Source organism: Nasonia vitripennis (genome assembly GCF_009193385.2).
Source record: "Nasonia vitripennis strain AsymCx chromosome 2 unlocalized genomic scaffold, Nvit_psr_1.1 chr2_random0005, whole genome shotgun sequence".
Lineage (NCBI taxonomy): Eukaryota > Metazoa > Arthropoda > Insecta > Hymenoptera > Pteromalidae > Nasonia > Nasonia vitripennis.
The window spans coordinates 41,476-69,428 of record NW_022279612.1 but is presented as its reverse complement, the minus strand read 5'-3'; the positions used below and the strand labels follow the sequence as shown (position 1 = coordinate 69,428).

Sequence of the window (27,953 nt, the reverse complement as noted above, 5' to 3'; positions counted from 1 at the left end):
GTTCACAACCAACTGTCTTCACCGAGATATATAGATTTGTTTAAATATTCCTGGTATAAAAGCGGTTACGTCAATGAAAAACCAGATAAATTTGATAATCCTATAGATTTCAGTTTTGGAAAGTCTTGTGCAACACATTGTGAAATAGAAGGGCGCACAAACATTGCAATTGTACGATGTGGTTGGTGCAAAAAAGCATTGTGCTTTAAACACTTTTATGAGGACTACCATTATTGTAAAAACATCGTAAAATAATATATTTTATGCTCAATACAAAAAATGCACTATGGCAAAAGATAAAAGATTGTAGATTATTATTATACTCTAATATTATAAACAAAAATACATTATAAGTTGAATTTACAATAAAGGAATTTCAATAACATTCTGATAACAATTTCTACGGAAATTATAAAACTGCTTCACACACAGAATTTTCTTGTTTACAAATTTAGGAATTTGAGGTGGTTTGGTTAAAAAGCACAACCATTTAGCCTATTTGTTCTTTAGGGGTTTAGGGTTTAAGGCTCTTTAGTTCACATGTACAGGCTACAAAGATAACACATTTATAACAAGTTTTTATGAAAGTTAAAATTTTTTTTCGACATTTTCGTCCACCACATTGGTTCCGCCATTTTGAATTTTCAAAATCTGATATCAGATTTGCAAAGAGCGATCTCGAAAACCCTTATATACAAACCTTCTACAAAATATTATGGATTGAAGTATACTTATAGTTATTTTGTGTTAGGGGTGGTTTACCCCCTAAAGGGTAGTATCTATGAAAAAATCGAAAAACTTAATTTGTTTATTATAGATGTTTACAAATTTTTTCCAATTTTTTTAGTCGTTTAAAACTTTTTTATTATATAAAATTTTTTTTCGATATTTCCGTCCTATTGGTTCCGCCATTTTGAATTTTCAAAATCTGATACAGATTTGTAATCAGCGACCTCGAAAACCTCTATATACAAACTTTCTACGAAATATTATGTATTGAATTACATATTTACAGTTATTTTGTGTTAGGGGTGGTTTACCCCCTTAGGGGTAATATTTATGAAAACACCGAAAGACGTCAACTAAATTTTGTTATTAAGGATGTTTAAACATTTTTTCCAATTTTTTTAGTCGGTTTAAACATTTTTATTATATAATTATGCCAAAAAATATATGTTTTCAACCCCTAAAAAATAGGGGATGCTACTCTTACTCTTCAAATCACCATGAAATACTTGCTCTTTTTGTAAGAAATAACCTCCAATTTGTTTCATTGAAAAATATTAATTTTAAGCCGAGATATTTAAAAAAAACGCTTTTTGGGGGTTAACTTTAGGGGAGGTTTTTACCCCTTAAAAGTGAAAATTAGCTGATAAAAAAAAATACGTGTCTCTTATTTTTTTATGTTCTACAACATATATGAAAATCGTCAAAATCGGTGAGTTCGGGTTGGGTACCTTTCCTTGTTAGACGAGTTTCTAGTTCTATTTGTTGATGACCTTATGTTACGGTCACGCAATTTCGATGAACACTTAAAGCATCTAGATACACTATATGAAAGATTAATAAAACATAATCTGAAATTAAATTTCAAGAAATCAAAATTCTTTTTCAAAGAGATAGAACTTCTCGGGTACTTCATTTCCGCTTCAGGAATACGTCCAGATCCGGAAAAAATCCGTACAATTAAAAATTTCAAACGACCACATAATCTTAAAGTTACAAAGATTCATTGGCTTTGTAAACTTTTATTTAAAATTTACCAAAAAATTTGTAGAATCTTTGGTCCCATTGTTGTACCTTTTGAAAAAAAAATTTCGTGTTTCTATGGACTGACTAACATCAAGCGGCGTTCGATAACATAAAATTATTCTTCGACGAAAATATGTTTTTTAAATATGCAGATCTAAAGAAACCCTACATTTTAACAACGGATAGCTCAGACTATGCATGTGCCGCGGCTCTTTCACAATTGAATGAAAAAGGAGACGAGAAAAACATGTAAATTTAACTATCAAAGATTACAAAGATAGAATCTTGCTATCCAGGACTATAATTTAAACCCAGAATATATACCCGGAAAAAAAATGCGGTAGTAGACTACTTAAGTCGTATGGATAGAAATGATCAAACAAAAATAGGAAGTCAAACAGAAATAATAATATCTGCGATTATTCAGCCAAAATCAAATATCGAATTAAAATAAATTTGTAAGAATAACGAAAATGATCAGAAGAAAGATCCACAAATTCAAAAAATCAAAAATAATATAGAAAATATCGAAAGAAAGACTATGAAATTATTAATAATATTGTATACAAAAAATCATTTAAAAGATCTGCCATCGCTGGGCAAGATGGCGCCGCCTGAAAGTAAGCGTGATGTGTATTATTTGTGGTGGTGTTTATGATAAGAGTTGCTTTAAAAGATTAAATAACACTAAATTCATTGGAGAAAATATGGTAATTTGCCCTGACCACAATACCATAACCTCAAACTACGATAAGTCAACACTAAATGAAGAAACAAGAAAGGTATTTGCACAGCTAAGATCAAGTATGATAAATGAAATAAGAGAAATGGTATTAAATGAAATAGAAGAAGATAATATCTTAAGTGTCAGTCAGCAGGATGAGAATAAAGCACAAGATATTGCGAGATTTGTTCAATAGTTTGCCTTTTTATAAATTTAATAATACTTAAAGAGACTACTGGTTTGAAGATACGGCGTGCAATCCTTATTTTAAAGATTGTTCGTTAATCAGAATCAATAATTAATTGCAAACTTAGAATAAATAGATAAAATCAATATGAGATAATTTAGTATTAATTAATGAATTTTGGGTTCATCAGGTACTGAGCGGTCGTAACAGGATGGGTTGAAATTATATAAATCGTATATTTATGCTATAATATATTTGTGGCATGAAGCCTTTAATCATTTTATTTAATTCTCACACAACAAGTAGAAAATTGACGGAGCGTCAGCTAGTACCGAATTCCCAAGGGAAGCTATCACCCAGACAGAGCCAGTAGTCATTTGTCACCAGGCTATCCAAGTGAACAATCTGCTAATCGCAAATTGCCTAGCCCAGCGTTGGTAAGCCTCAACTCATTTTTTCTACTCTCTCTTTTTCTCACTCTCGCCGTATGACAATAACAACAACTACAACAATTAACAGGACAACACCAATAACGGTAGAGTGCCAACAAATGAGGAAGGCAAAAGCAGATCGCTTCCAAGAGTCAACCGGCATATATCAGCGGGTATTGGACACGCAAACAAAGAGGGAATTTGGGAAAAACAGCCCTGACTCAGACGTCTCGTGATCCACCGTCACCTACGACCGAGCGCCGGGTCATTCGGCCCACGAACCCTACAACTATCCAAAGGCAACCTATCATGCTGGCTGAAATTTGGGGCCGAAAACAAGCAGCCACAGCAGCACCAGTAATCGGACTACATCAATTCCTAAGAATAGAAGCACGGCAACCGGCAATACTACCAGCCGAGGAGAAGTACCTTCTCACCACCCTCGAGGAAGCCATGGCAACCATGAACACCTGAAAAAGCAAAATTCGTCGCAAGAGAGCCGAGCTTCAGATCAAGCAACTCTTAGCTGAAGTAAGGCTATACGGCAACGAAAAAAAAACTAGGACATTCAAGAATTTGCCGCAGAACCGTAACTCGTTTTTTATCAAATTTTTTATTTTCAAAATTTAATGTGTTACTTTAGTTTTCAGACATTCATTTGTGTTTCTTTCCCTTGAAATAAGAAATTTAAAAAAAAAATCAAAATGCTATGTGTGTACCCTTACGAAAATAATGTTCAGAGATCTGTGCATAGATCTCTGCAGAGATTTCTGCACAGATCTCTGCACATGATTTTCGTAAGGATACACCTCTCTCTCCAGCGTTCCATGTTCTTTAAAAAATAGAAAAGAGAGAGAGAGAGAGAGAGAGATTTATATGTTTTTATTGTTGTACATATTTAAATATAGTAAAAATACAGATAAGATCAACAATTGTTGTATAAGAAGTAATAGTGTGAAGAGTAAACGGAATGAGGTGAAATGAGATGGATGGGTGTGTATGTTTGTGTGTTTTCCAATTTAAAGAAATATGATTTAGCTGTTTGTTTAAAGTGTGATATGGATAGTGTGTTGCGAAGGTGAGATGGTAGGCTATTCCAGAGGCAGGAAGCACTGATGAAAAATGAGTTCCTCAGCGTCTCCGTTCTGAAGGACGGGATGTCCAGGGGGGTCACCTTACCCCTTACAGGCCTGAGCGCGACGTGGAAATCAAAATAGGTTAATAGGTAGATAGGTACGGAGGTGTTGAACATTTTCCTTAGAAAACAGGCCATGAAGAATTTCCTACGTCCGGCGGTGCTAAGCCATTGCAACTCACGCCTATAAGGGGAGATGTGCTCGTCCCTCCTTACACCGTAGATATAACGAATCCCCGTGTTGACAAGCCTCTGCCGCCTCAAGTCAAGTTCCTGTGTCAGGTCACAGTAAGCCAGTGAACAGTAATCGATGATGGGAAATAGGAGTGCTTGCACCAAGTGTTGGCGCAACCTGAGTTTAGTGCTCTTCCCAAAAAAATTGAGACGATACATTAAAGAGTGAGCACGTTTACAAACTTGTGCGCACCGATGATTCGTAGTCGACCCGGGCTCCCCCTATATTTATATAGGTGTTAGCAGTAGTAGGTAGAGCATTTATATAGTAGGGGGAGCCCAGGACGATTGCCTTAGTCTTAAGGACATTAAGTTTAAGACTATTTGATGCAGCCCAGCCCATTATCCTCTCGGCGTTAGCACTCTTCCTGACAGAGCAGGAATCAAGCTCCTCGAGGTGGCATTGGCTGTAGATCTGCAGGTCATCCGAGAGAGAGAGAGAGAGAGAGAGAGAGAGAGAGAGAGAGAGAGAGAGAGAGAGAGAGAGAGAGAGATTGATTGATTGATTGATAATATTTATTAACGCCAAGGTCAAGGACCGTATGGCGAACTCAAAGTACATACAGAAAGATACAGGTGTTAAGGCGAAGAATGTACATAGTATAAGATTATAGCATAAAATATACACATTATAAGAGTAATTTTGCTCTCTCTCTCTCTCTCGTTCGCAACTAGAACCAGAAAAGTACAATAAAAATAACGGTGAGAAATTACAAGAAAAACCAAATATTATGGATAAAATCGTAAGTAGTAATACAAATGTGTACGCTAACTAAACGCTAAACACTTATGCTACGTAATGTTGTTCGAGGCTTAATAGATACTCGTATAAACGAACTTTAAAAGTTTCGACGGTGTTACATAGTTTAATTGCGCACGGAATAGCGTCCCAGAAATACATGCCCTGGATAGAAAAAGCGTTCTTATACAGTTCTGTCCTCGGTGTCGGAATCGAGAAAGCCGATGACTGATTACGAGCCAATCTACGTGTATCATCCGCGATTTTAGGAAATAACTCTGCCAAGTATTTCGGTTTGTGGCGTGTAAAAATTTTATACAGTTTTACTCCTAAAAAATACTCACGCCTACGTGTTAAGGAAAGCCATTTCAATCTAGCAAAGTAGGGTGCTAATGGAGAGTCCTTCTTTAATCGAAAAATAAAGCGTATTGCTGAATTAAACAACCTTTGAAGTTTTACTCCAAGATAATCCGGTAAGTCATAGTAGACAAGACACGCATAATTAAAAATTGGCATGAGTAGAGTGCTCACTATCTGAGCTTTAAGAGCATATGATAAATTATAACACTTAAATCGAAGGCGATACAAAACAAAGTGAGCATTCGCACATACCTGACTAATATGCGTATTCCATGTGAGAGTAGTTGAGAAGTAAACGCCTAAGTTTTTGACTGTATCAGACAAAGGTATCACACAACCGTCAACCACAATAGGTGGAATCAGATCCTTCTTCAATCGCATGTGATGTTGTACCGAACCTAACAAGATTGCTTTTGTCTTAGCGATGTTAAGCATCAGTCCCTTGTCTCTCGACCAAGAGACAACAGCGTTCGCATCTTCGTTCAACTTACAAACTGTCGACTCGAAGTCAGAAGGGTGGCACTGGATGTAAATTTGTAGTACATCCGCAAAAAGCATACACGTTGAATTACAGTGGCGTAAAACTGAGGTGATAAGATTTATAAAAATAAGAAATATTATAGGCCCAGGAGACGACCCTTGAGGAACACCAGAAGTATTCATTTTAAAAGCCGAAGTTGTGCCATCTAAATCAACTACTGCTTGGGAACGACCAGTTATGTATGAATGAAACCACGTTATAGCATTAGCTGATAAATTTATATCACGCATTGTTTGCAATAGTAGTAGGTGATTTATGGAATCAAAGGCACGTCTGAAATCGAAAAGCAACAGCAAGGTCATCAATCCTCGATCGGCTCCTCGTCGAATGTCTTCAACAATCCTCAGCAAAGCTGTTTCAGTACTGTGGTCTACTCTAAAGCCTGATTGGCGAGGGGAGATAATAGACTCATTTTCAAGATATGCGATAGTTTGTTGTGTTATTAGTGAGTCGAAGACTTTAGCAAAATGGGCCAGATTCGCTACGGGTCTTGTTTCAGTAGTCGATTTCGGGCTTGCGACTTTACTTAAGGGCACAATTTGTGACTTTTTCCATAGCTCTGGATAGATACCTGATGTGATTGATCGATTAAATAGATCAGTAAGAAATGGAGTTATATCAGCTAGAACTGTTTCAAAATAAGTCAAGGAAAGACCATCACAGCTGCGGCTTTTTGACTTAGAAAGGCATTTTAGCATTGCCTGATAGACTTCAAGAGGTTGAAGTAAGGAGAGTTCAAACTTACCCACCTCCAAGTCGACGGAATCAGTAATAACCCTGAGTGTATCAATAGAACATGGGGGATGGATAGTGGTGACCGAAGAGTAATAATCAATTAACTCATCCTTCGAGAAGAAGTGAAGTGGAGATTTGAGAACATTACCAACCAGGCCAAATTTACGCAATATGCTCCAAGTTTTAGATACGTCTGAGCAGTTTTGAATGATGTAAGAATCCCTAGCCTCTTTAATTTCACTCTTCACATTACTGTCTAATTTTCTGTAGTGTCGAAACACACGGCTGTCTCCCGAACGTACTGCCCGCTTAAATTCATGATCACGTTCCTTACATTTATCTTTTATGTTCTTGGTGATCCACGGTGATGGCTGTTTACGCACTTTACGAGTGGTGAACGGTGCGTATAAGTCAAATAGCTTTACTGATGTAGATTGGAAGAGATCCAAAGTCTCATTCACATCAGCATGAGCAGCCTCGGGAATTGTAAGGCTAGCCAGCAATTCACTTGCGTATTGCTTTGGAGAAAATTTCCGAAAATCTCTTGAGACAATTTCCAAATCACGCTGTTTAGGAGTATCAAACTCATACTCAATAAAAAGAGAGTCATGACCGTTAATAAACGGGGCAAGAGATTTTTCAAATGTGATCACCCTATCAAGTGAATCCACAATAAAAGTGTCAAGCCAAGAGTGTGAGTTCTCACAGTGATGCGTTGCGCCAAAGGGAACAATGTGCATGGACTGCTCAAAATCCAGCCGTTTTAGGTTAGAGCTATAGTAATCGTCAACAAGCAGATTGGAGTTCAAGTCACCTGCTAATACAATACTACTGTACGAGTGAGAGAATCCTTGCACAGTAGAAAAGAAATCATTCAAGGTTCTCCCTCTTGGCCGTCTATATATTATACCTAATAATAATTTATTTACAGAATTAATACTAACTAATAAATACTCAGTATCGTTAATATGGCTGATCTGCGGGGCATCGACAACCGTGAAACGTAGATCATCTCGAATGTAACACGCGACGCCACCTCCTTGAATATAGTCTCGTAGACTCGAACCAGATGTATCTCTCTTCAACCCTCTATCGTTACGAATAAGGTTGTAGCCCTTGATATCAAAAACGGAGGAGTTATGAGTAGGTGTTAGCCACGACTCAGATATACAAAGAATGTCAATACGTTTAAGAAATAAAAAAGCTTCAATCTCAACTAAATGTGCTCTAATGGAATTTGCGTTGATGTGTGCAATACGTAGAGTTTGACAAAATTGCTCTGCTGGGCTACTAACACAATTTGAAGGTACGACATCAACCCGGTTCGAATCTACGGTAAAACGTCATTGTATGCTCTCAATATCGTTCATGGTTACAATGTTTAAAATCGCCGAGTTATCATCCTTACGTACTAGAACATTATCATCATGAACCCACACGTGTTTGTACCCTCTCTCACGAGCACGTGTCTTCGCAGCCATTCGTAAACCATGAGCAAACGGTGATAACATCTCGTATATGTTGATAATATCGCTACTACCGTTTTGAACAATATCGCACATTTTTAGGATTCCATACGAACGCTTCGTTTTTAGGACCTTGTTACGTACACAGAGTGATTTAAACTCGATGACCAACGATTTGTGGCCAGTATTTTGGGACGACCCTGATCCCTGCCTATGTTGTAGTTCCCTAATATCAAAAATATCGTTGAGATCCGCTGGAGTTAGACCTAGCTTAACGAACAAGTGTTCGGTGATCTGAGAAGGTGGCAGTTGACATGATGCCGGTATACCGACTACCTTAAGTTCAGGCTTCGCTGTGCCTCGAGAGTACCGTTCCTTCAAGCTAGCTACCTCAGATCGCAGAGAATCGTTCTCGAATTCTAGTAATTCAATGCGTTTACCCTGATCATCAACCTTAACAGCCAGGGCATCAACTTTGGTAACGAGGATGTCAGTAGTCGAGCGGACCGTGCCAACGAGATTGAAGACTGATGCTAGTTTATCATCAAGCGACATCATAGCCCAGTCACGTGGCAATGTAGCCATGGCGGAAGATGTAGAGTTTGACGGAAGATCTAGACTCGTTGCAGCGTGAGGCTGCCCAACACCGTCTCTCACTGATAAGACCGAGCTGGTGCTAATCGAGCTGATATTAAGCACGGATTCAGAATGTAAATCGCGACCTAGATCGAATAAATTCTCACGCTCCTTAAGGCTAGGTGGATTCGGATGATTTACAGTAGATGTATCCACAAACGTGTTGTATGTCGCAAGACAACACGGTTTACAAACTTTAGAAAACGCAAATCTAGCTAAGCACTTCTCGTGAAATACCAATTTACATGTAAGGCACGTGATACGCTTGTTTACGACACCGTTACTACATCTCCTACACCTGCATCTAGCAGAAAATTTATAACTTGTCAAGTAATAGCCAATATGGTGTTGTAACAATCTACGACAGGCAACGCAAAAAAATTGCGAAAAAAGCTTTTACAGCACTTTTGCAAGAAAGTAGAATTTTTCCTAACACCAACACGACCTACAAGCACAATCTATGAAGCTGCGCAAGAACAAAAACGAAATATAACGAAACTCGATCGCCACGTGGTCAAATAAACCTAACCTACAAAGCCACTTAAATTCGCTACGCACTAATTCCTCACACTGCCGGCGCTAATTATCTGACAACTACCACAACCACATCAATTTAACGCACAATAAAAATGAAAAATATTAAATTTCTAATAATTAAACAACTATATACACTATAATTACACTAAGCACCTCAGCTGATATCGGGTCAGCATGTATTTTGCGCAAAGTTAATTTAAAGTCACTTCACCACACACAAACTTGAGACTGGGTAGGCAGGGTCACTGGACGAAGCTGGGACAGGAAGAGCATCCAATAATCCTGGTCGCCAGCACAATAGCAGTCAGTCCAGGAAGAAAAAGCCAAGTCCAGGAAGAAAATGTCGAGTGAAGCGAAGATGGCCGCAAGAGTCTCACTCTCTGCTACCTTGCTGATGTGAATATTCAGATCGAGTTTTCTCCGCAAGCACCGATCCCAGGCCAATAAATAATGGCACACTCGGAAGCTTGCAAAAAAGCGCATGCAAGGGTCTGTAAAAATAACGCCCGGAGGCAAATAAAGGCAGACAAAATCCAAGCTTTAGGGAGAGCGATGTAAAGCACGTCTATCTATACTTACAGAGAGAGAGAGAGAGAGAGAGAGAGAGAGAGAGAGAGAGAGAGAGAGACGAATGACAGGTATATAAGCCCAGCGCGCGACTGTACTATAACACACTTTTTCTTGGCGGCGTTTTTAATTGTTTTTTGCCCAGCGGGCGTTCTTCATTTTTTTTGCCTAAATATGCCGTATATGCAGGCAAAAAAAAATGGAAAACGCCCGCCTAGCAAAAAAAAACGCTGCCAATTCATTAGCACGTAGCTTCCTCCAACTAAATTTATAGGTCTAAAAAATAAAATATTGTTTTAATATACAGTATAATCTGCCTGCTAATGTATGAGGCGGTTTTTGATACATAATTTAATATATAAGTTATAACGGTGTTCGATTTCGGGGGAAACTCGGCAATATCCGACCGGATCACAATCCCTCGGTGAGGCTGAGAACTCTCTCAACGCCTGTGATTTACCCGCGTTGCTACGCAGCTTGCTGCGAGAGCTGCTTCGTGAACGTCGTGTTCACACGTGTGCTAACTCTCCGCACTCTCCTGTGCGAAGCCGGCTTCTCAGTTTTGCGCTACAACCGTTTGTTGTAAAGCCCGCGGAGGCGGCGGTATTCGCAATACGGATGTAGGGAACGGGATAGAACAACTCGGGAAAATGAATCTAGTCCCAATTAAAATAAAATAGCAAAATCATTTATTATGCGGCCAATATTGTCTCTTTACAAATGTGCGCCGAGTCACCTCAATGTCGACTCGGCATGAGGAGTATCTCGCGAAGCTTACGCGCGCAAACGAGAAGGCCGTTACTTGGTGCCGCTGCACCAAGTCGCAAAGCTGTAGCCGCTGCTACTGCTGACGCGATACAGATGAAAGGGCTGAGCCCTACTTTCTCGCTGTAGCCGTTCTCGGTAGGCGCGCACCACCCATTCTCGCGCACACCCCGAATCTTGCCTCACGCTTGCGCAATGTCGCGTTTCAACGATGCGCGAATCTACCTGATTTCGCACCTTGTTACAAAGTTTTGGATGGTTTATTGTCCAAAAGTTTGCTGAGCTGCAAGATTCGGGGCCTCGCGTATAAGTCGCGGTCCGTCGGACAAGGAGATAGCTTCCGGCCATAAGTGCGAACGCGTCAGCTCTCGTGTGTGAGACTGACCAAATCGAGCGACGACCGATAGCGTGCGAGAGATTAGATTAGATTAAATAAGTTTTATTTCTGTACATTGTGTTGTACAATTCAAAAATAACAGTATAAAGTAAAACCAGTTATAATTTGTTTATTATAACCAGTTATAAAACGCACCGAAGCTTTTTTGTAACTTAGGAACAACGATTGCTCTTTAAGAGTGCTCTCTCTTTGAGAGACGGCGGATAAGTAAGCGGCTGAGAGACGAGAGTCTCTCTCACCGAGCGCGCTGACGGCGCGCATGCGCTTAGGCTTTAGGGACTGACGAAGAGCGAAAGTGCTGCTACGCGCAAATTCTAACACTCCCTCTCACTTTTGACTCTTTAGTCCCAGGACTCTTCATCCTTTTCTTCCTGTGATTTCTCCTCTCCGGAATGATCTAAATAAACATAAAGAGAACTCATTGATTATTTTGATTTAAATTAGTTATTTTATAAGTTAAGTCCTTATGTAAAGTATCTTGTAGAGCTTTCGTAAAAATATCCGCAAGTTGTTCTTTAGATTTAACCCATTCTACTACAACATGACCACGGTTTACATATTCTTTGATATAGTGCTCGCGTCTTTCTACCATATGTCTAAGTGTATTTCCACCGTTAACTTTAGCACAAGATATCGCAGATGTATTATCGCATCGCAGTGTTATTGGATACAAATTCTTTTCAAGCATAATTGATACGGAGTTATGTAAGGACATTGCCTCTTGAACACTTTGTTGCTTATGCGTTCTCCACGCAACAGCATTACCGAATAGCTGAATCACATACCCGCAGATAGTCAAAGAGTTCTTACAATCTGACAGACTCGCATCAGCATAAGCGGTCATATTCTCAGAAGCATTCAGAAAGATTAAGCTATAATTCTTTGTCCCTGATAAATACTGAAATACTCTCTTTACCATGTTCCACTCGTTGGTTGTAGGATTGACTTGGTGCCTGCTAAGCACATTAACAGCATATGAAATGTCAGGTCTCGTTGTACCTGCTAGATACAAGAGAGATCCAACAGCTTCTCTGTACAGTCGGTTTGGTATACTCTCTTCTGTATAGTCGTCTTCCTCCCTCTCTTTCCTATCACAGCTCGCTGCATCAGTAGGTTTAATAGGAGTCTTTCTAAATTTACATGTATCGAATCCGAATCTATTTAATATTTTATCAATGAACTTAATCTGATTCAATTTAATAATTTGTTTGTCTAAGTCTCTGCTGATATTGATATTCAAAAATTCTTTAGGACTTCCTAAATCTTTAATTTTGAATTTTAAACTTAAGCTCTTGCTAAACTTGTTCAGTAGATTGCCATTAGGTCCAGCTAAGAGAATATCATCTACATAGAGAATTGCAAGCACAATGTCAGAGTTCTTTTTATAGATAAACAAGCAAGGATCAATATCGTGAGACGTAAAACCTAATGAGTTCATTACACTGGAAAATTTATCGTTCCATTTTTTAAACCGTACAAAGATTTGTTGAGTTTCCAAACAAATTGTTTTTTCGTATCTTCGTTTACTTGAACTCCCTCTGGGATTTCTAGATATATATCCTCAGATAGTTCGCTATAGAGAAAAGCAGTTTCGACATCTAGTTGTTTAATTATATACTTGTATTTGTTTGAAATCGAAAAGAATGCTCTGATCAACGATATTCTCGATACCGGAGCATACGTTTCTCTTAAATCATAACTATTTTTGTCCTTAAAGCCTCGAATAACAAGTCTACCTTTGTATTTTATTGATCCTTTCTCGTCTGTCTTTTTCTTAAAAACCCATCTCGAATCTATGATATTAGGCCTTTTATTACCCATTGGTATTTTTGATTTTTCAACTACTGTATAGACCTGCTTGTCTTTTATCGCATTAAGTTCTGCTCTGATAGCATTGACCCATTGTTCTCTCTCTGGAGAGTTTACAGCCTCTCTGTAGGTTTGTGGATCACCCTGAATTTTTGCTAGTAATGCATGATATTTGAGGTCGCAAATCTCTCGGTCATACTCCAGGTTGTTTTTTTCAGGAGTCTCACATAAGAAAAACATTACTTTGATGCTTTTCTTAGGCCTACCTCTTTTCCTTTTGGGTTGCAAAGGTTCGTTTACAACTTGGTTCTCACTAGACTCTTTTATTGAGGCCATTGACTCTTGTGCCATTGAGAAAGATAACTCTAAGTCATCTGTTGTTTCTGGATTCTCAGACGGAAAATCTTTGTATGTTAAACTTTCAACAAATCTCACATGTTTACTGTCGTAGAGTTGATTTTCTTTAGGTACGAGGACAGTGTACCCTGTATTCAAGTATCCTACCAGAAAACCTAACATTGCTTGTGGTGAAAATTTCGTCTCTGTGTTACGTGGTATCTTAATATATGCTGCGCAACCAAACCTTTTAATCTGCTTTAAGCAATCTGATTGGGATGGCAGAATCTCACTTAGTGCAGTTTTTATTCCTACAGACTTATGAGGGGTTCTATTGTAAATGTATACTGCTGTTTTGACTGCTAAATCCCAGTTGGATTGAGGCAATCCTGAATCAAGTATCATAACTCTAACTTTATTTTCGAGTGCTAACTGAAGCTCTGCACCGTACTTATCTAGGACATCAAGTGTCGCTTGGTCCGTAAATTCGGTCCCTCGGTCGCATCTGAGAAAACAAAACTTCTCGTCAGATCTGACCAAGTTACGCATGCTCTTTACAAAAATATCTATACATTGAGGAACATCCGATTTGCATTGTATAGGAAATGCTAATGCTGCTCTAGTAGCGTCGTCTATCAAAACAAGCACAAATTTGTATCTACCTGGGTAGGACATAGGACTAATCGGTCCCATAGTGTCACCATGAACAATCTGTAATGGTTTTGTAGCTCTCATGCGAATTTTGATAAAAGGTAGCTTAGTACTATTAGCTTGAAGGCAAACTTTACATTCTTGTATTGAAGTGTCATTCAAAATATCGTTGATATTTAATAAGTTATTATTATTTTTATCCAGAGCTAATAGATAAATCTTTGAACAATGACCAAGTCTAATATGCCATAACATAGCTTCTGTGAAATTTTCTGATTCATTGATTTGTAATTTTGACTTTAATTTGCTATCGAACTCTAAATTTACATCATTGCTTACGACATGTGTCTTTCTGTTTTCTGTAGTCTCTAAAAATACATTTTGAGCTTGCCTTGCTTTACCCTTATTTTCATTTACATTACACTTTTCTTCATCTGCTACAATCTTTTCAGGAGTTTCCGCACTATTTAGATTTTTCTTGCTCCTCGTGTTATAAAAGGTATTACTTTTTGTTGCTAAATTATTTTCATCGCTTGAAGAGTTATCAATTACTAATTTCAATGTCCAGAACGGTTTCTTATATTCGCCTGATAAAATACTCTTATTCAATTCCGGATCATATATATCAATTATTTTATTATTTAAATATACCTCCAGGCCTTGATCAACAAAACGTCTCAATGAAAGTAAGTTATTAGATAATTGCTTTGAATATAAAATATTATTCAGAATAAAAGTATTGTTATCTTTTGTAACGATATTTGTTTTTCCTAAACCTCCTGTTACAAAATCGCTTTCTTTATTAGCGCATTCTATTCTAGACTTTACATCATTCCTAAACTCGGAGAAATACATTTTTGAATTGCTCAGGTGCTCAGTGGCGCCTGAGTCCGCTATAAATTCGATCAACTTATTACTTTCGCTGTTTGTAGAAATATCATTGGACATACCTCCATAATTTTCTGCAATCGCCTACAAAGAAGCAGCAGAATTCGATTCTCTATGCCCAGAGCTGCGGTTAAAGCCTCCTCGGCCACCGTAGCCTCTGCCTCTGTTGTTTCGGCCGCCTCTTTGACCTCTGCTTGCCGTGGAGTCTCCCGACTCTCCTCGGTTGAAGTTTTGATTAGATCGAGAAGGCTGACTTCCTCGTCCTCTGTAGTTGGAAGCTGCATTTCTTCCCTGAGGTGACCATCTGCCTCTCTTGGACTCGGTTAGTTGAGAGACAAAATCAGACGAGCCGTTATCATTTGATTTCCTCTTCCTGCAGTCTTTGGCTAGGTGTGATCCAATCTTGAGGCAGTTATAGCATTGTTTCCTGCCTGGATGTGGACATTCCGACTGTACATGTCCTTCCATGCCACAGCCATGGCAGATGCAGCGTCCTTGACCAGTTTTCTTGGCTTGTGTATAGAAGGTCTTTACAGGGATCTTTGGCTCTTTGCCGCTCCTTGCCGCTTCAACCTTTAACAAATGATTCATTAGTTGGTCGCACGACATTTCGGCCGCTGTAGTTTCTGGATAAACACTATCTGCTGTGATAATTCCAGGTACGGCTTCTGAAACCGCCTGAATAAAGTAATCTCTCTTTTCTTTCTCCGTGAGCTTTCCAGCTCCCGGTATATTTTCAAATACTCTCACCTTTTCTTGAAACTTATCATAAAAATCTGAAGCAGTTTCTCTGCTTGGTTGATATTTCATTGAATTTAAATCGTTTCTAGCAGATATACTAGTCGTTCTAGTTTCGTATCGCTTAACGTCTTTGATCTTTTTCAGTGTCTCTATGGGTTCTATCAAGTTTATTATTTTATTATAATAAATTAGGTTTATTCTATTTATTATTATATCTCGCACCCTGAACTTATCATCAGTCAATTTTTGTTCGTCATAGCCATGAAGAAACTCGTTGTCAAGAATATAAATTAATTTTTTGATTCTTAGTTCCGATTTGAGATAATCCTCAAATATTTCAAATTTCATATTTGATGTTAGTTTATAATTTCTTGTCAATTGATTGTCTCTATTTGAAAATTCAATTTTCAATTGTTCCGATAAATTTAATAAACTGTTTTCTTTAACAGTTGACTGTTTTTCTTTTTCATTTTCATTTATCATTAATTTGACTTTACTTTCTACTAACTCATTAATTAGAGCAGCTGTAAAAGTTTCATTAGAAAGTCTATTCGTATCAGTATCGTTATTTGTTACCTTGTCATTGATTGAAGCAGAAGAACAGGTGTCACGTCCATTGAAGAAACTTAGGGCAGTTGTCTGACTCTCAGAATCAGATGGATATTCTAGAATCTCGTCATTTGGAGAAGATGGCAGCTTGCTCTGTCCTAATTCTTTCTCAGTGATGAAAGACGACATGTTTATGTTCATTTCATGAAGCTCGGTCACCCGTTCCGGCCCAACTTTCTGCTTCGGAATTGGTGTAGATGTAGCTTCCCTAATAAAAGGAGATGATTTTAGAAACACGTTTAACTTTATTCTTGGCTTTTCTTTGATTCCGAGGTTGCTTGAGTTTCCTGGCTTAGAATTCGTAGCATTCTCAGCCTCGATCGGCTTTACAGCTGAGTCGGTTGCTGGTGTTATATTAAGGTCTTGTTTTGCTGGGGCCACCAGCTGCTTCACAAGAAGCTCAATGCCCTTCAGGAACATCTTATTTTGTTCCTCCATGAGTCCAAGAACTACCTTCTTTGTTGCGTACTCTGCTGTTGGTACATATTCCAGGTTAAATCACACTCTGTCGACGAGCGCCCTTTCTTTTGGTCGAAGATAGTTGTCAAATCTTCTTATTTGATGTTCTGTTCTCCAAAAATACAGAGAACCATCCGTTTTTCTTAGCAAGGTAATGGAGTTCCCGGTATATGGATTACCTGGAGACTCTTCGTTTGGTCGAAGATAGTTGTCAAATCTTCTTATTTGATGTTCTGTTCTCCAAAAATACAGAGAACCATCCGTTTTTCTTAGCAAGGTAATGGAGTTCCCGGTATATGGATTACCTGGAGACTCTTGCTCCTCTGAAGCTTCCCACTCTCTTAGGATGATTTTCCTAAATTCCTCACTGTCTGCACCTGTTGGTTCAACAATATAGTAAACATTATCATTTTTTTCGTTTTTACTTTCTTTGTAAATTTTATTATAATTATTTTCTTATTCTTTCTTTCTTTTATCTTTATCTATTTACATTCTTCTAAAGAATGCTCTTGTTCATGAATGTCTATCTATTAACTTAACTCTATGTTACTGTGTTGACTTTTAATTAAAAATGACTGAAATTAATTTTCAAACGAATTAATTTGACTAAGTCATAAGCTTTGCTCAGTTTTTAGAGCTAAAGCTGGTACGTATTCGAGTCGGGCCCTCACTGAATACGATTTTAAAGTTTTGAACTGCAGTTATAATCTTGCAACACAGGATTTTAATTTTACAAGAATTAATTATTTATCTTGAATAAAAAATTCTTGTCTGGAATTTTGAAATCCCAGAATTTCTGAATTTCAATTCTATAAATCCGTTTTATATAAAATTTCTCAATTCTGAAATTCAGTTATGTACATATGTGTATATTCGTTATATTATATTGTTATTAGAACCAAGGTGTCTTATTTAATACTTTATTTACTCATTATTTGAATGAAAGTTATGCATTCGACTCTATATCGGTAAATATGCGCGCTACTGTAGCGCCGCTCTATGCTCTTTGTGTAGTGCAGCAACGTCGTATCTGCAGATATGCGTCGCAGCCCACGTCGCGGCAGCGAGAGAAAGAGAGAGGCCGAAAATGGCTTCATCCGCTCGCCCGGCCGAACACCGGCCGTCGCAGTCTCCCTCTCTCCCTCCTCCCCGCGCAAGAGGGAGAGAGAACAAATCCCAATATGGCCGCTCCCCTTGTCCCGCTCAACCGCACGCTCGCTGCTAGGCAATGAAAGGCTTGTTGACTCTACACGCGGAAGCAGGCGCCCGCCATCTTCTGACGTAACGCCTCTCCCCTTGTTTTGCCGGTCGTGACTTCTCGATTCTCGGAATCGACAAAACGCGCAAGAGCCTCTGTTACTTTTCTTGTACTCGAATTTTTTCGGGTTTTCGCTGCTTTCTTTGTCACGGCTATTTTTCGTCTATCACTGTATTCTTTTTACATTTTACTTTATTTCACTTCCCGATCTATGTACTGACTTTATCTAATTTTAACACTGTCTTAACTATCTATGGTAGTGAATTTTAAGCGCGAACTCTTTGTCTGAATCTCGTGTTATATGTATAATAACTACTTACTCGCAGAAGTGCCGGTAGTTGATATCTGTTGTGTCATGGCAGCCCTCTTTGTTGTGCCGTACACGTGGAAATCTCTTTCCTGAAGCTCCTTGCCTCTGTCGTTTTTCTCTCTCGTGTAGAATGACCAAGGGTGCGGGTGTGATTTACACAACCCTTGAGTTCGTCTGTCCTTGTCACCTCACTACACTCACGATCGTTCGAGACGAGAACACGACACGGATAAGCGCACAAAGGCGTACGCGCCGATGCGCTCACACGGTTGACTTGAATCCGCGGCACCCGAGCACTCTTTGTGCAGTGGAAGCGTCCAACCTCACTGGCCCATAACCTGTTGGAGGAGGTGGTGAGGTAGACTATAAAATGATGAAACACGTGTGTATAAGAAAACGCACCGAAGCTTTATTGTAACTTAGGAACAACGATTACTCTTTAAGAGTAATACTCTTTGAGAGACGGCGGAGAAGTAAGCGGCTGAGAGACGAGAGTCTCTCTCACCGAGCGCGCTGATGGCGCGCATGCGCTTAGGCTTTAGGGACTGACGAAGAGCGAAAGTGCTGCTGCTACGCGCAAATTCTAACACAAATCAATGGTTATTTTGTTCGTTGTGAGTGTTCTCATGGTCCGAGTGTAGAATTTTGAAAAAGAAGCTAACCTTAAAAAATTTTATCGAACGATAGTTAAAATTCTCAATAAAATCAAGAAAAATACAAAAATTTTGACTTTCATTCCATTAAACTTTTTACGGCTAGCTGTTTTTTTAAAATCCCACACTCGGACCATGAAAACACTCACAACAAAATAACTATTGATTTGTTTTAATATGATGATGCTCCAGTGCTTTTGAATCCTGCGGTCAGTAAAAAAACAGCATGCTTATTAGCATAGCTATTTTTGAGCATATAAGGCCATAAAAAAAAATATTTAAAACTGTTTTTTTTTCGTTTTTACTATATACATATCACATATATTATAATGTATTTTAAACATCTATCAGTTTATTATTATTATTTTTTTTTAATATGACAGTATAACTAACATTATTTTAAGGTGGTTAGGTCCCCTTAATTTAATTTGCTTGTTGAATAAGCAAAAATAACGTATATAGGGGCAAGAGCAAAGAATGCGATAAAAGTTTGCCTTTGTCCCCCTATGCCTTTATATATAACTAGTTATTAATTACAAAATCAAGAAAACTCTTGTAATTTCTTTTCTTAAATCAATACCTCGTCTACCTTCTCAACAGAGGACAAAATATTGAATTGATGTTTGCACTTTGTTTAACTAACACTTTCTTAAAGCTATGCTGCATGTTTGCTCAGCGGTTCAGCAGAATTATAAATATATAAGGTAGATATCGTAAATGCAGAAAATCGATGAATATTAAAAAGTGCAATAGAAACAAAAACAAGAAAGACATTGAAACAGATTGCCAATTAACACCCCAAGAAGTGACTTTAATGAATACAGCAGCAAAATATGAACAAATAAGATTATCATATACGAAAAAAGGCCAACAATTTAGCAGTAATCTCAGTGCCATTTCTTGTAGTACAATCGTTTATTTATTATTTTTATTTTCTTTTTATGAAATACCAATTATACAAACGTCTTTGATCTAAGAGATTTCACATCTTTTACAAAGCGTATTCTTCTTGCTATTGCACTTCATTAAATCTTGATCTATTCGATAGACAACAAGCTACTATTTATTCAGACATTGCTATTGCACTTTATTAAATCTTGATCTATTCGATAGACAATAAGCTACTATTGGTTCAGACATTGATCGCATCGCGCATATAATCGTATATATGCATATATACGTATAGCATTACATGCATATGCGACGCTGTGCCTCCCAACACAGGTGCGCAACACCTAGAGCCTCGCATGCACTAGGATTTTTCTAAACGTAGGATTTGACCGCGATCATCACATAATATTTCGTAGAAAGTTTGTATATAGAGGTTTTCGAGGTCGCTGATTACAAATCTGTTATCAGATTTTGAAAATTCAAAATGGCGGATCCAATATGGCGGACGGAAATATCGAAAAAAAATTTTATATAATAAAAAAGTTTTAAACGACTAAAAAATTTGGAAAAAATTTGTAAACATCTATAATAAACAAATTAAGTTTTTCGGTTTTTTCATAGATACTTCCCCTTAGGGGGGTAAACCACCCCTAACACAAAATAACTATAAGTATACTTCAATCCATAATATTTTGTAGAAGGTTTGTATATAGAGGTTTTCGAGGTCGCTGATTACAAATCTTATCAGATTTTGAAAATTCAAAATGGCGGATCCAATATGGTGGACGGAAATATCGAAAAAAAATTTTAACTTTCAAAAAAACTTGTTTACAAATGTGTGATCTTTGTAGCCTGTACATGTGAACTAAAGAGCCTTAAACCCTAAACCCCTAAAGAACAAATAGGCTAAATGGTTGTGCATTTTAACCAAACGACTCCAAACCCCTAACCTCCAGACAAGCCGAAGGCCTATGCTTTACCGTAGACACGAGTATAGACATATTACCGATATTTTATTCTATCATTTTGTATGTAACAAATAACGTCTCGTTTTATGTTTCAATCAAAGATTATTTATTTTTCTGCTTTTATAAATTAGCATAATTTCAAAAGTAATTTCATAAATTATAAAGTATTTCATAAATTGCATAATTATATAATTTTATAAATTCAAAAAGTCCACACTTTTTTGCAAATGAAAAAACATAGGTTAATAAAATTAGTTTATCAAACTCTTTTGCGTTTTGTAATAAAATTTAATGTTGTCAAACTTGGGAGTTTTTCATTGTTACAATTATTTCGTAAGCCAAACGTTTTTTAGATGAATTCTCGAAGTAATGATTATTGTATCTATAGTAAAATATTTACAGTCTGGAATTCCATAATAATACTATTTGATACGATTTAATGAATTTATCAAAAAATCTAAATTTAATAATAAATATTATTCTAATTATTATTATTATTTTTCATTATCATTGCTATTATCAGTATTACTGTTATTATTGCTATTGCAATTATGCTTATTCTTCTTCTTATTATTATTATTATTATATTACTATGATAACTTTTGTTATTGGTAAAAATACATAAAAGAATATTAAAACTCGAACTTCATTTGCAATTAAAGAACACGTTGTTATTGAAAGGGAATTTTATATGCATTCATTAGTTTAATGAATGTTATCGTACATTCAATGATAATTCCACAGATAAATGTCTTTCACTCATAAAAGTTGTTGACAATATGTGCGAATCAGTATGTTCTTTTTTTAGATTGTTTTCATCGAGTGTTTACCTCAGCTGCCTGTGTTATTTTTTAGGCAGTGAGTGAGTTTTGTGGGTATTCTAGTTCGATGCCGGAAAGTACGAATAGTACGTCTTTTTGTTTGTCAGTGGTATCATACAGTTGTAGAAAATTTTCTTTAGTGATTTTATATAGATTTACATTATTCAATTTCAAAGTGAATAAAAGTTGAATAAAACCAAAAATAGAGTTTTCCGAACATCACAAAGTGGAACGAGAATTCTTCTCCAATGCATAAATTAATGATTTGATTCAATTTACATTCACTCGTTTTATTCTGGTGGAAATGTAGCAGTCGTGCCTTACATGCAAAAACACAGCTTGTATAAATTTTACCGCTTGTTTTCATTTTAGATTGAAAAATGAAAATTAATCCGTTAAACGTTCTAAACTTATTATTAGCATACTTTCAAGCGTTAAACATACCAGATAGTGTCACGAATTATCACAAAACAGAGTTGGCCGAAAAAATAAAAGAAATTTTAATAGATGCAACACATTATTTCAACGATGTAGAAATGATTACTGATGACTCTTTGGATTTTCAAGAAGAGTATAAAGACCATAATGCGGAAATAATTGAAGATGAAGTGCAACATCATTTTCCTGATCCGGATATAGCACCAACAAATCAATGTACAGCAGATAATGAAGAACTAGATTTTGAATACAAAAAAAGAGCTGTAGAATTTTGGAGAAGTAGCAAAACGAAGCAAAATTTAAGTCTCAAAACAGTGCAAAACAGATTCAAAAAAGTATCATCTATTAGTCAGCTACGTCGTTGGGCTCATTCAATTAATAAAGGTGGCACAAATTTGTCAGTATACCCTGGATAATTTTCAAGCAGCTCTCGACAGTGGTTCAATTATCCATGATGAAGATATAATTCGATGGGCCTTACAAGCTAAAAAAGAAATTGGTTTTGATGATATTAGATTCAAAGCTTCTAAACATTGGTTACTCAAATTTAAGCAAGCACACCGAATAGTTTCTAGGAAAATAAATAAGTTCATAACAAGAAAAACACTAGAAAGTAGTGCAGAACTTACGGCTAAAGCTGAAGCATTTATCGATGACGTTAAATCGTGTATACCAAGGATTGGACTCGAAAATTTGTATAATACAGATCAGAGCGGATTTCAGCTAGAAATGCATTCTGGAAGAACATTAGCAGTAGAAGGAGAAAAGCAAGTGCAATGTCTGGTACAGTCAATTTCAGCAACAACGCATAGTTATACTATACAGCCACTAATATCAGCTACTGGACAACTGTTGTCACCGCTATTTCTTGTTTTAAAGGAACCAAGTGGCAAGTTTGGCCCTATTGTAGAACAAAACATATTTAGACCAGAAAACGTGTACGTGGAAGCATCCAAATCTGGAAAATTAACAACAAGTAAGGGAACTAATAACAATTTTTACATTGTAATATCGTTGATCAGTTAATTAGTAAGTCGTTTAATTGCAGATCACTTCAAAATCTGGTTGGAAAAAATATTTTATCCCTATGTAGGCCATCACTCAATACTATTACTTGATTCTTGGAGTGGTCATTGTGACAAAGTTATAGAAGAAACAATGCCACAAAATAAAATTATTAACATAAAAAAATTCCAACTGGAACCACAGGAAAAATACAACCACTTGATGTCTATGGATTCCGTATTTGGAAAAACTTTGTCCGAACATTTTCTGATAATTTAATGTTAATGGATCATGATACGAATTTACATGTGAGAAATAATATAATTAAACTTCAATCATTGGTTCACAACCAACTGTCTTCACCGAGATATATAGATTTGTTTAAATATTCCTGGTATAAAAGCGGTTACGTCAATGAAAAACCAGATAAATTTGATAATCCTATAGATTTCAGGTTTGGAAAGTCTTGTGCAACACATTGTGAAATAGAAGGGTGCACAAACATTGCAATTGTACGATGTGGTTGGTCCAAAAAAGCATTGTGCTTTGAACACTTTTATGAGGACTACCATTATTGTAAAAACATCGTAAAATAATATATTTTATGCTCAATACAAAAAATGCACTATGGCAAAAGATAAAAGATTGTAGATTATTATTATACTCTAATATTATAAACAAAAATACATTATAAGTTGAATTTACAATAAAGGAATTTCAATAACATTCTGATAACAATTTCTACGGAAATTATAAAACTGCTTCACACACAGAATTTTCTTGTTTACAAATTTAGGAATTTGAGGTGGTTTGGTTAAAAAGCACAACCATTTAGCCTATTTGTTCTTTAGGGGTTTAGGGTTTAAGGCTCTTTAGTTCACATGTACAGGCTACAAAGATCACACATTTATAACAAGTTTTTATGAAAGTTAAAATTTTTTTTCGACATTTTCGTCCACCACATTGGTTCCGCCATTTTGAATTTTCAAAATCTGATTCAGATTTGCAAAGAGCGATCTCGAAAACCCTTATATACAAACCTTCTACAAAATATTATGGATTGAAGTATACTTATAGTTATTTTGTGTTAGGGGTGGTTTACCCCCTAAAGGGTAGTATCTATGAAAAAATCGAAAAACTTAATTTGTTTATTATAGATGTTTACAAATTTTTTCCAATTTTTTTAGTCGTTTAAAACTTTTTTATTATATAAAATTTTTTTTCGATATTTCCGTCCGCCATATTGGTTCCGCCATTTTGAATTTTCAAAATCTGATACAGATTTGTAATCAGCGACCTCGAAAACCTCTATATACAAACTTTCTACGAAATATTATGTATTGAATTACATATTTACAGTTATTTTGTGTTAGGGGTGGTTTACCCCCTTAGGGGTAATATTTATGAAAACACCGAAAGACGTCAACTAAATTTTGTTATTAAGGATGTTTAAACATTTTTTCCAATTTTTTTTAGTCGGTTTAAACATTTTTATTATAAAATTATGCCAAAAAATATATGTTTTCAACCCCTAAAAAATAGGGGATGCTACCCTTACTCTTCAAATCACCATGAAATACTTGCTCTTTTTTTAAGAAATAACCTCCAATTTGTTTCATTGAAAAATATTAATTTTAAGCCGAGATATTTAAAAAAAACGCTTTTTGGGGGTTAACTTTAGGGGAGGTTTTTACCCCTTAAAAGTGAAAATTAGCCGATAAAAAAAATACGTGTCTCTTATTTTTTTATGTTCTACAACATATATGAAAATCATCAAAATCGGTGAGTTCGGGTTGGGTACCTTTCCTTGTGAGATAAGAGCACTTTCCAAGCGCATTCTTGCTCTTATCCCCATAAACCGTTATCTCGCCCTTCTGATGTAAATCTGTATAAAAAATGTTGCTAAAGATATATAACAGGTTTAGATTTTATATCTGAAGAATGTTTTTAATGTTAAACAAAGTGTATATATATATATATATATATATATATATATATATATATATATATATATATATATGTGTGTGTGTGTGTGTTCGTGTACCTGGATTATGGATCGTTTTTTCTTTGATTGAAATGATATGAGAATCAGCGCTTGATGATTATGAACTTACTACAATTACATAAACCATATTGTAAAATTGAATTTTAAAATAAATTCTCTACCGCCCCATTTAAAAAATATTGTTGCATAGAGAATTTATTTATTAGATTGCGATGTAAAATTCACAAGTAGTGCCACCTTAGCGTCGGTATTGTAACCATTAATTTTAATGGCGTCAGCCGGCTCGTCCACCGTCGTATTTCTCATTGTTTGCTGTTATTGTTCATTTATCCATACTCTCATATGTTGATATCGATTCTGCATAATACCAGAGATTTGCGGCTACAATGTTTTTGTGTGCAGTGCTTTATTTTAATCATATCAACGAAAACAGAATCTGAGTGGTACGCTGGGATGCCGCTCTACTTCAAATCGTATTTCTCGTTGTTTGCAACAGGTACGTTGTTGATTATAAGTCTTAAAAGTGATAATCATTCGTTTCAATGTCTAGAATTTGCGCTGACAACGATTTTATTCGTTTAGGGTGTTATTGTTTTTTTATAGCATAAAATGCATTTTCGGTATAGTAGGAACCTACGTTTCCGACATTTTGGCTACGACATCCCCTTAACCTACTAACTAAGCTTCACGCGCGGCTCCTGCTGTTCCAATACTCGTCTCTACGCACATTTGTCTGTGTGTTCGTGCGTCCGCGTGTGTGTGTGCGTGTGTCTGCGTGCAGGGCGTATGCGTGTGCAGGTGCCTTGTCACAATCCAATCTCCCTTTCGCCCCTAGAACCTATCTTTTTTTAATTTCATAGTATACACTAACAGGCCCTAAAAATTAAGATAATGAATCCAAAATAGACTTGGAAGCAGAAATTTTAAATTTTGTAAGATAAGACGAAATTTTCTTGACCTTAATATTTCATTTTACAGATCGAAAATTAACTTTGTGGAAAACATCAAAAAATCTTTGGAAGATAATAATGCTAGCGCAAGATTAGAAGCACAAAAAATTCAACAAATAAAGTTTGATATAAGTAAAAATAACGATAAAATAGGTAAATTAATAAACGAATGTATTTAGTTTAATCTGTTGGAAATAAAGTTAAACTTGTTGCTAATAGGCAAATTTGATATAATTTTATTTGAAGAACGATTTTGAAAAATTCTAAATAAGTTTGTATCACAACATTTTTTTGTGTAACTCTCGATTCCAACATCTAGTGTGTTTAAAATAAAACATACCTCATACACATTTTACGTGTAATTAACATTGACTTATATCAATTAACTAGATCAACATCGAATGTCTTACATGATTCTTTTTGTGTTCGAAAGAACAGTACACCACAGGTCACTTAAAATTCGAATTATACTATGTTAAGTTGCAGAGCAAATATTAGCTGTGGTGCTAGCACTGTAGGCTTAAGCTGCAGATAACGCCTTATAGCTTGACACTGACAAAATGAAAGCTGGTGTCTTTAACCTAATTTATAATATAAATAAAATAAAATAGAAGCTTATTTCGGTTTACCAATATCTTATATTGAGCTTATCTTCTACATCTACATCTACATAATATTAATTTGCTTAAATTTCTGTCCGAAACGTCATATCCAGTTCAATTTATTCAAATCCCTTCGATTCTAATTAAAGTTTTGTTAACTGTCACATTAGTCCTAACATCTAAGAACATTTCTACCATTTGATTATTTTTTTGTTGTGCGACAATATTGTGATATTTTAATGTTAAGATTAAATTTTGCACTCTCCGGATTTTTCAGGGAATTTTTCTGGACTTCTTGGAATTTTAGTCTTTTTGGAATTCTTACGCTGATAATATATTTATGATTATAAACGAGTTTTTTTGTAGTTAAACTTTGTATAACTTGGAAGGTAGCATCATATATCATATATACTACATTTATAATGGATTAACCTCAGGATCATCCTGACACCTATACATCGTCTACTGGAAGAGAAAATTTTCTTTTGGTACATTTGTAGTATATTTATTGTGTGACGAGACACGAGTCTCGCACATGTAAATACGTGTGAAGGCGGCCGCAATAAACACGGCATACGCAACGAGCGCGCGCGTGCGCAACAAACGAAAGGCGAATCCGCAAGACGCGGAATGAGCGCGCGCGCGCAACATTCGCAAGGCGAGTCCGCATGAGCGCGGAGCGCGGCAGCCGGCGAGCGACTCAGCAACGACGCGCCAGGTGGCGCGAGCGGCGTACGATGGGCTGTTCTACTCGAGCTCCACTCCGGGTAGTATCGTGCGCACACGTTACTACAGGGAACAGCGAGAGATAGATCTGCGCCGACGAAATCGACTCGTGAGCTCACGTGACGATTTGGTAGACGAACCGAAACCCGAAACTTCGAAACCCGAAACTCCGAATTGCCGTCGTGAGCACACGAGGCAACCCGGAGCGACATCGGGCCTCGTCTACGTGAGCACACGTGACGATACTCGGTGCCACCGTAAAAATCCTAACCTACATTCCGACACATTCTGCCACTCTCTACCACTGTGAGCCCACAGGGTGAGGGAGTAACAATTACAACACCGGCGATTCACCCGGTCGTGCGCTCACGTCCTGGTGAAACAAAGGTAAATTCCTAACCAACAAAGCCAGCCTTACGCCGACATCTCACGACTCGCTTTATCTCTGTGCGCACACAGGATAAAGAGAGGAACGAGACGAGCGACGAAGATTTGTGAAGCCGTGCGCACACGACTCCACAAATCCGAGGGATAACCTCAAAACCCTGTTGCACTATCCCGGCCGTTACTGTGCGCACACAGAGCGGTCGAGATCGTTGTTACGCGATACATTTGGATCGGCGTAGC

At 36.8% G+C, this 27,953-nt stretch overlaps 1 protein-coding gene across 5 annotated transcripts in view; it reads left to right on the top strand.

Annotated features, from left to right (window-relative positions):
- The window catches only part of LOC107981362 (TRAF3-interacting protein 1), a 332,027-nt gene that overhangs the window by 287,912 nt on the left and 16,162 nt on the right, over positions 1-27,953 (top strand). For 3 of the 5 annotated variants that reach the window (XM_031925122.2, XM_031925123.1, XM_032601517.1), the window contains one exon: positions 26,027-26,222. The exons of 1 other annotated variant lie outside the window; for it this stretch is intronic. In XM_031925122.2, the coding sequence (XP_031780982.1) occupies positions 26,027-26,177 (151 nt within the window). In that variant the 3' untranslated portion in view covers positions 26,178-26,222. Of the gene's footprint in view, positions 1-26,026; positions 26,227-27,953 lie in introns of those variants that run through there. One more of the 5 variants, XM_031925124.1, reaches the window with a different exon arrangement.